Source organism: Monopterus albus, unplaced genomic scaffold, assembly GCF_001952655.1.
Source record: "Monopterus albus unplaced genomic scaffold, M_albus_1.0 scaffold105.1, whole genome shotgun sequence".
Taxonomy (NCBI): Eukaryota; Metazoa; Chordata; class Actinopteri; order Synbranchiformes; family Synbranchidae; genus Monopterus; species Monopterus albus.
The window spans coordinates 3,272,472-3,281,648 of record NW_018127985.1 but is presented as its reverse complement, the minus strand read 5'-3'; the positions used below and the strand labels follow the sequence as shown (position 1 = coordinate 3,281,648).

The 9,177-nt window shown below is 37.9% G+C and overlaps 1 protein-coding gene across 1 annotated transcript; it reads left to right on the top strand.

Moving 5' to 3' along the window:
• The first annotated feature begins 1,525 nt into the window (after nt 1-1,525).
• galr2b (galanin receptor 2b) lies at nt 1,526-9,171 on the top strand. The gene is made up of 3 exons (XM_020610506.1): nt 1,526-1,676; nt 4,789-5,171; nt 8,176-9,171. Exons 2-3 carry the CDS (start codon nt 4,798-4,800, stop codon nt 8,936-8,938), a joined length of 1,137 nt encoding a protein of 378 aa, XP_020466162.1. The 5' UTR covers nt 1,526-1,676; nt 4,789-4,797; the 3' UTR covers nt 8,939-9,171.
• Nucleotides 9,172-9,177: the final 6 nt, after the last annotated feature.

The window sequence follows — 9,177 nt, the reverse complement described above, 5'->3', positions numbered from 1 at the left end:
TGATGTTGATGCTCAACAATTTGATGGATGGGTGGCTGACTGGAGGTACAATAACTGGGTTACATGAAGTAGGACAAAGCAGGAGGAGCGCATATTCACATGCGGACATCACAATCTCACTACTATTACTGTTACAATACATAAAACTACATCTGCAAATATATCAGGAGTCAAATAAATAAACATTAAAAAACACTGTACATTAAAATAATGAGTATGGCCATCTTTTCATATCTGTTATTTGTATTGTACAGCTACTAAATCTGCCATTAGTAACTGATGGTATTGGTCATGGTGCATCATAGCTCTGAAAAACAACAACAACATTGGTCCTACACATTCTCTGAGGCATAAATCATTCTTGTCCCCTTTTGACTCTTGAATTGTTTGAATGACAAAAAGTCATCTTAACCCTTTACTGGTTACCTATTAATTTACACCTGACATGAAGCAATACTGTGGTTTTTATTGTTTGTTTATTGTTTGTTAGAATACAATTTGATGCAAGTTGCACAAATTTGGCAGTTAAATATTGTGCCATTAAATATGAAAACATACACTAAAACATTACATATAACATTAAATTCAATGCAGGACGACTACAGATAAGTTCCAAAAAGAAAAATGAATGCCACTGCTGTATATTAATCGATACTTACATAATGACAAGCCCAGAAAGACAGAAAATGTTTGTGTGTTTACCTCTAGACCTGTTATTATCTTGGGCAATCTGTTACAGGATTAGATTCAATTCAATTACTGTTTATTGACAAAAATCTCACTATTGCTTTCAACCTGCTTCAAATGTCAAGCCATAAAAATGTCTTATACCAAAGCAGCTCAGTACTAAAAGTACATCCAAACCACTGAGACCCCTGGACCAGCAATCTTGATGCAAAAAAATAGCTGTGTGTTTGTTGAATTTGTGAGATGCAACTCTCTGAAGTTAGTTTTTTATTCCTATAAGTTAGATTAGATTGTTAAATAATAAAATAACAAACATGGCTGGACATATTATTTAATCATATCAGTCCTTAAATGGGCAGTAATTGTGGGAAAATTAAAATTAAATTGCAATTTCATGGGACTGACTTGGGCTGTTGTCCCAAGCACCCATAGAAACATCACCTGCCTCCTTTAATTTTGAAAATAATCTATCCACTAATTAAAACTCTAACAGTGTGTGCACGGACAATATTATTTTTTCTGTTTCCCTTGAATTAAACATCTAAACTGGATTGTGCTCTCTTCTAGCACACAATGGTTTCACTGTCTAGCATATTAAAGATTAATGAAAAGGCAAAAGCAGATTTGGGTGCATATACTGACTTTTTCCAGGGATGAATAATGCTGCTACTATTTGTTAGCAAACCTGATTATTGATAATCACTTGCCGGTCGCTGCATCTTCCCTCCTTGCCTTCGCTCTGCAATCCTTTTCTACAGAGAAGTGTGAACATTAAAGTGAATGTGGAGGAGGAGTCCTCTCAGGAGGAGAGGGGTGGGAGTAGAGGAGGAGAACGAGTAAGATACCAGTAACACAGGCAGATAGCGATGTACACTGGAAGAACAGAGGCTTCAGGGTAAAGAGTATGAACAGCTCAACAGAGCAGGTCTGCTGGGGGTGTCGTTCTTCATCAGAGCGCTGAAGCTTTGGATACTGTCCACCCATCATCGGTAGGTTTATCACATGCATCTGCCTGATCTGCATGTTGAGTCTGCTCTCTGTGCAGAATACAAATATCTGAAAGGATTTATGGAGCATCTGCAATTTGTATTTATAATTTACTATCAGCATTTTCATTTTAATCATTTGATCACAAGATGCAGAAATGTTATTGCTGCTTGGCTGACATCCAAAGTTTGATTGTTAATCTACTCCCCACCATGAGCCAGAGGAAGATTTGATGTTATGCATCTTATTCTAGCTTATTCTAGATCCAAAAATATGGAGATGAGATGGGTTTCCTTTATGCTTGCTATCAGTTGTAATCCTGAAGCTTCTGTCAAAATGAAGATGTTAGGCTCTGCTACACTCCTATCACCCTCCACCTGCTCTCTAGCCGTGCCACTTCAATTTTTCATTGTTTCCTTTGCAAAATTTCTAATTATACCCCGACATACATCACACAGAGCTCTGCCAAAGTCCCGCACGCTTTATTACCAGCACTATGTCTGTTCCTGTTTTCACTGATTCCCCCAGAGGCTTCTGCATGGGTTCTACACTGGCAGGAGTCATAGATCTGATATCTGCCTGCAGTTGGATTATAAATACAAGTCCAGATTGTGTTTCCTAGTGGGAAGAAAGGGAACTCAGCCACACCAAGAAAGAGGTGCCAAAGTCTGGAATGGACATAAAACTGTGAAGAAAATTCCTCAACAGTAACAAGCAGCTGATGCCTCTTCCTAAGGTTCTTAATAATACATTGCCACTTCTATTATCTTCATTTTAGATGACCATTTATTTGCCATTGACTGTGATCAGCATATCCACTTCATTTTGCTGTCAGTCACTATACTAATTATGCAGATTCTGTGACAGCAGAATACTGAAAGGATGTTAAAAGTTTTATAACATTTAATAATTCCCTTTAAACTGATCATTGCTGAGATTTGAGGGAAAGAAGCATAAAGACCAGAGGATGACTTAAAATATATAAACAGATCAGTATTTATCATCTACATTTACAGCATTTTCATTCCATGTGACTTTGTTCTTCTCTCTTTAAAAATACAATATCTCTGATTGATTTCTTCAACATTTCAGGGGAGACAGAGGCCAAAATAAAATCTAATCTGTTCATCTACAAATAGCTTTGTTGCAGTGAGTTTCTTGCTGTTGCAATCTCATCTCAGCTCCATCAATTTTACAGTTTATGCTGCCATAAACATAAGGCATTAAGTAGGTATGCAGTGGGTCTTCCACTCTGTTAATTGAGGGTGGATAATTCATAACTTTCATTAATGTTTTTGTTCAGTTCAGAGCAAACCGTTTTCTTGCTTTAGTATAATTTAATGAAAAAAAGCATATTTGTTAAAAAAAAAAAAAACCTGCATGTTGCTAATGGACCCTATCACAGCGTGGCATTATCGAGTAACACAAACACTAATTCTGGGTTACTAATTAAGAGAATTGCATTAACAGATAAAACTGTCTCTATTAAATGGTAACCTTTCTCCTCAATTTGGGTTTTGTTTCCACACAAAAAGGCTAAATGCAGTCCACACTTTGAAGGTGATCTAATATGGATTTTGTTTGATATGGGGCCATAGTCTATTTAAGAGCCAAGTCTTATGTCCTGGTCAGTGAACAAGTATTGGTCAAGGGTTGCTTTGAAGCCTGCACAGCAGAAAAATGAGAATTCCCTCATTTTTTTCCAGAAATTACCACAAAAATACTCTTGAACGATATAAGCTGCATCATCTTGTTTGGTACTCCAAAGCTTCTGGATGTCCATACCATTACCTCATTGTAACACAGATGTGATGGAGACTGCTCTTGGCAACCTCAAGATGCTACTGATTCAATACTAAGAAGAGTATTTTTGAACGATGTAGCAAGTACTGATGAGAGATGTGAACAATCCAGTTCATCAACCATAACTCCTAGAAATTACATGCTATGTATATACATCTAAATGGTATCCTGAATTCTGGTTCAAGTCTGCAGATTTCATCCATCTCTTCACAAACAACACAATGATACTAACATCAGATATGAAAACAAAAAAGTAAACAAACACACATGATTTGCAGACCTATTATAGTTCAAAATTTATCCAGAATTGAGCTTGTCATTATGTAGATGGGATTAAATGAATTGCTTGGAGATATCACACTCTCCCTTGTGTGTGTGTGTGTGTCTTTGTTGTGACTCATCGACTTTAACATCAAGAGCAGCTCTTTACCTTCAAGCACCAATTTTGCACCACTTACCTCCAGCAATATGACAACTTGAAAAAAAACACCCGAGAGTGCACGTTGACGTCACTGGAGCCATCACTTTATGAAAGTGGAATATGCTGTTTGATGAAAGCACCAGTCCCCCAGTAGAGATGGACTTCTGTTCTCTTCATTTTCCGTCAGCGAATCTAACAATGTGACTGCACTCAGACAACTCTGGGCTTTAGGCAGCTTCTTGGATTAGAGCAAAGAGGGGCAGAATTGGCTGCTTTAAATGACTCGGTCCACTTACCTGAAAACCCTCTAGTTTGGGTTTAAGCCAACCAATTGGCACAGTGTATTACATGAAAAAAAGAGAGGAAAACATTAACTTTTCAATTGAACCCTTTTTTCTCTGTTTAACCAGAAAAAAAAAACAGAAAAGGCTGTGTAATACAAACTACTAATTTAGCATTATCATTTAAATGAATCTATTAAGTGATTTTGAAGTTTAGAGCCACTGCACTGCAACCAGGTGTTTAATGAAACACCAAAAATATTCCCAGTACACATCTGACAAAATATCACCAGCCAATTAAAAACAGCTTCTCATTAATGTCTTATTAACATGTGTGATATGACTCGACTGGGAATTAAAGAAACCTTGGGGTGTGTGAAGGCTTGGCATCTGTTTTAATATAATTAGAAAAGTTGCTCCTTTGTCACTGTGACAGTACTGACCACCAGTGCATGAGCACTGTCTCTGAGAGAACTTAATAACACTGGAATGGGAAATGGTATTCTCATCTGATTTAAGATGTCCAACCAGAAGACATGGTAAAACTACCAAAAGCTCTGAGATAGTGATTATACTTTGCTCAACACATGTATCTTCTCTTTGTTTCAGATTTACAAAATGTCTGACTTTGAGGATTTCAGCAAGCCTGGAGGGCAGGTGAATGTGTCTGAAAACTACCAGCTGAATCCCACCAGTGTAATTGTTTCAGTGGTCTTCTCACTCATCTTCCTGCTGGGTACCATTGGAAACAGCCTGGTGCTCGCAGTGCTGCTGCGGAGCGGACAGGTCGGATACAACACAACCAACCTGTTCATACTTAATCTGAGCGTGGCTGACTTCTTCTTCATCATCTTCTGCGTTCCTTTCCAAGCCACTATCTACTCTTTAGAGGGCTGGGTTTTTGGCTCCTTCATGTGCAAAGTGGTCCACTTCTTCATCAACCTCACTATGTACGCCAGCAGCTTCACACTCGCTGCTGTCTCTGTTGACAGGTATGTTAAACATTACTTATATTTGATTGTTCACTTGCAGTATATAATAATATCTACCTACCTACCTACTGGGCTCAGACATGTGAAACATCCATATACAGTATATACAGCTTTATACAGGAGCCTTTTACCTCCTATGGTAAAGGGTTTAATACTGTTAACTAATGATTATATCCATCACTAGTTCATCTGTCAAGAATAAATATAAATAAATATATCTAAAATCATTAATAAACAATGAGCATATGAATAAATGATATGCTATATGACTGGGTTCATTTTCGCAACCATTACTTTTTATATGTTATACTTTCATATCACCATATTTCACTTACATGCTACGTATGAAAATGTCAAAGTGAAGTATCATTTTCATGAATCATGTGGTGCTCAAGCTGTTCAGGATGAGAGAAGAAACGTTTACACACAAAGGCAAAAAAAGGCCTTGATACTTGAATATGAGGGTGAAGAGGCTATGACTGGGGTGGCAGAGATCCTTTACAATGTCAAGGACCATTCATTGTTTTAAGTTTTGTATTATCATCTTAAAAAACAACAAATTATCAAGACTCAAAACCTCATAAAATAAGGAAGTTTTATTTTTCCACACTTTTGTCTGTTCATGCCTATAATCTCTTTATTTTCTGCTTTATGGTGCATTTCTCATCTGAAGATTAACAAAACTGCTCTGGGAACATCAAGATCAGCAAGACCCCAGAGGTACACATTAATGGAATTAGTCAAGACCCATAAGACCTTACAGAGATGCTCAATCTGTAATTGAATATCTTACAAGGGAATCATGCATTATCCTGTTTGAAAATTACATCCTTCACAGAGTAATCTCTAAGCCATCATTATAGTTGTTGGCCAACATTATCAGCCCATTCAGTATGGACAAAGCTGGTATCCAGCTGCCCTTTGTAGCAGACACCCTCTGTTCATACTGGTCATGTTTACACTGTAGAGAATTCAACACATTTGTTTTCAGTTTGCCAGCCAGATATTTACTCCAGAGTCTGGAAAAAAGGAAGCTCTGAATTGGAAGGATAATAGGCTTTTGCTGCAGTTCCTGTGTAACAGGTTTAAAAAAAAAAAAGTAGTCCCTTATAGTTACACTTAAACCAGGAATCCCCAGTTATTAAATTGCATTTACGTATGAATGAACAGCATAGCGGACACACATCCTTTCAGTGGACAGCATTTGCTGCTGCATTGTCTAACCCAGAGCCAGATCATACATTTACTGTCATTTAATGTCAGAAAAATATCCATTATAAAAAGGATTCCATTTAAAACACAATTTTCTATTATTGTCTCTAATGAGGGAGTTTTAAAAAACCATATATACAGTTATACATGTACATGCAGCGTTCCATGCTTAAAAATATTTTTTAAAATCTATATAGATTTTGTAGCCAATTTGTTTAAATGTGCTTCTGTTCAGGCTGCATTTATTCACAATGAGCATAACAGTTTGTGTCTATGTTCAGGCAAAAAACATTATTATTAAGACATACTGTAACTTATTAACACCACAATAGCACAAAAACAAAGCATCTTGTCAGACACTAACAGACTGTCCTTTAACTAATGCTTGCTTATAAACCTGACAATTTCAGCCAAGCCTTTCAGACAAGTTTTTGCAATTGCCCAAGCCACTGAGCCTCCATCTGTATATGTGACAAGTAAGCTCAAGTTTTTTTGTTTTGGCTGAAGTGTACTGTATATATGAATAGGGAGGCCATGATTAGCTGCTTTACCCTGAGTCCCTGCCTTGGACAAAAGAGCATTAGTTCATAAAGCAGCATGTTGAATCTGGTGAATATGAATTTAGTTCAAAGATAAACAAATTGCTTGATGATGAGGTCATAACAGTGTGGCGTAACATTAGGGATGGAGATTGGTTCCATAAAAACATGTTCTTTTTCATGACAGCACACAGGGCACTGTGGGATTTGTGTCCATGTCAACTGCTCAGCAACAACAAAAGCAAAGCACAAGGCACAAGTCATGCTCTTTGTTATTGTCATGGTTTTACCAAGCATACATGCAGGATTAGATCCTGTTGAAACACCTGAAAAATCCTCAATGCTGCAGGCAGTCTGACATATTTCCCTAAGGTGCTTTTTAATCAATAGAACCCACAAATGACTATGGTGTGAATGATTACATCCAACACAGAACCTTCACTGTGATGCTCATTACAGTGAGTGGGGAGGTGGCAGCATCCTTGGTGGATAGTCCCTTCATATAATCACACCATTGGTGATGTTACTAAATTGAATTGCCATGTTCTCTTCACTCATGCAATACATTATCTATGTGAATTAAATTCATAATTTTAACCTTAGGTTTTGAATAAAAGAAGGTAATAAGTTTACGGAAATGTGTAGCATGATGTTTTATACTGGCTTTAATTTCAATATCCAGTCTTAATTGTATTTATTTAATTTACTGTATTTCAAAATAAATGACTTCAAAATCAGAATCAGAATTAGCTTTATTGGCCAGGTGTGTTGAACACACAAGGAATTTGACTTCAGTACAGTGGCTCTCAATGTGCATGTACAATGTTCTTCCATAACGCAACGAGTAAACAAGATAAGACTAAGAGAACAGAAAAGATAAAGAATGTGCAAACAAGAAAAAGGAATGTGCATTAGGAAAATAAATAATAAAAATAAATACTTGTGGCACAATATTTGAGAAAGGCAGTCAAAAAGGTTGTAAAACATGTTTTGACACGTCTCTAACTTAAAATGACACAAGTATAATAATTTCAACCTCTTACTTTAGAAGACAGCCATTAAGCCACTCTGTGGCACTACTCCTAATGTTTGGCACTATTCAGCATTCCCATGATCCGCCATTACTGTAAAAAAAACAAAAAACTGTCCTTATAGAATCAACGGAAATGTCGTCACTCTCCTTCTTAATCCTTCTTTGAGCTTATGTGGCTTTTTTTATCACTTCATTATTATTACTTTCTTTCTCTTTTTAGGTATTTGGCCATTCGCTACCCACTGCGTTCAAGAGAGCTACGAACCCCTTGTAATGCAGTTGTTGCCATGGTGATCATCTGGGGTCTTTCTCTGGTCTTTGCGGGTCCATATCTCAGCTACTATGACCTGATTGATTATGCCAACAGCACTGTGTGTATCCCCGGCTGGGAGGAGGAGGACCGTAAAGTGCTGGACACATGCACCTTCCTGTTTGGCTATGTCATCCCCGTGCTAATTGTCAGCCTGTCGTACACTCGAACCATCAAGTACTTGTGGACAGCTGTCGACCCTCTGGACGGCATGTCAGAATCCAAGAGGGCCAAGCGCAAAGTCACCAAAATGATCATCATTGTAACTGTGCTCTTCTGCATCTGCTGGCTGCCGTACCATGTGGTGATCCTGTGCTACCTGTACGGAGACTTCCCTTTTAATCAGACCACCTACGCTTTTAGGCTTCTCTCTCACTGCATGGCCTATGCCAACTCATGTGTCAACCCCATCGTATATGCTCTGGTGTCCAAGCACTTTCGGAAGGGTTTCAAGAAGGTGTTCAGCTGCATCCTTAGTAAAAATGGGAGGAATAAGGTTCATGTGGTTCATATAGCCAACACTGTGCCTGGATTTGAAGCAGGCTCCACAGAGGTGTCACAGATGAACGAGGAGAACCTACGACAGAATGAATGTGAAATGATAAACAGGCCGATTGCAGAGCCAAGAGAAGCCACAGTGACTCTGAATTTGCCCTTTCAGCGGCAGACTTGACAAATGATTCAGCTTTGCTGACAGTCCCTGAACTAACAGCCTTATGTAAGAGACATTAGAGCTAAAATTTTAAGAGCTATGTAAACTTCTCATTGTGATATTTGCATTGTTGGTGGCAAACAGGAGTGGAGATACAGAGATAAATACAGAGTATTAACTCCGCTGACAAAGTGTTTTGTGTCAATATGCTTGGATCCAATACTACTTCCCATAATGTTCCACTAACAAAAACAGAAACA

Coding starts and splice junctions, on each gene's coding strand:
- galr2b (XM_020610506.1), top strand. CDS start 4,798: ATGTCTGACTTTGAGGATTTCAGCAAGCCTGGAGGGCAGGTGAATGTG. Junction 5,172..8,175: donor GCTGCTGTCTCTGTTGACAG/GTATGTTAAACA, acceptor TTCTCTTTTTAG/GTATTTGGCCATTCGCTACC.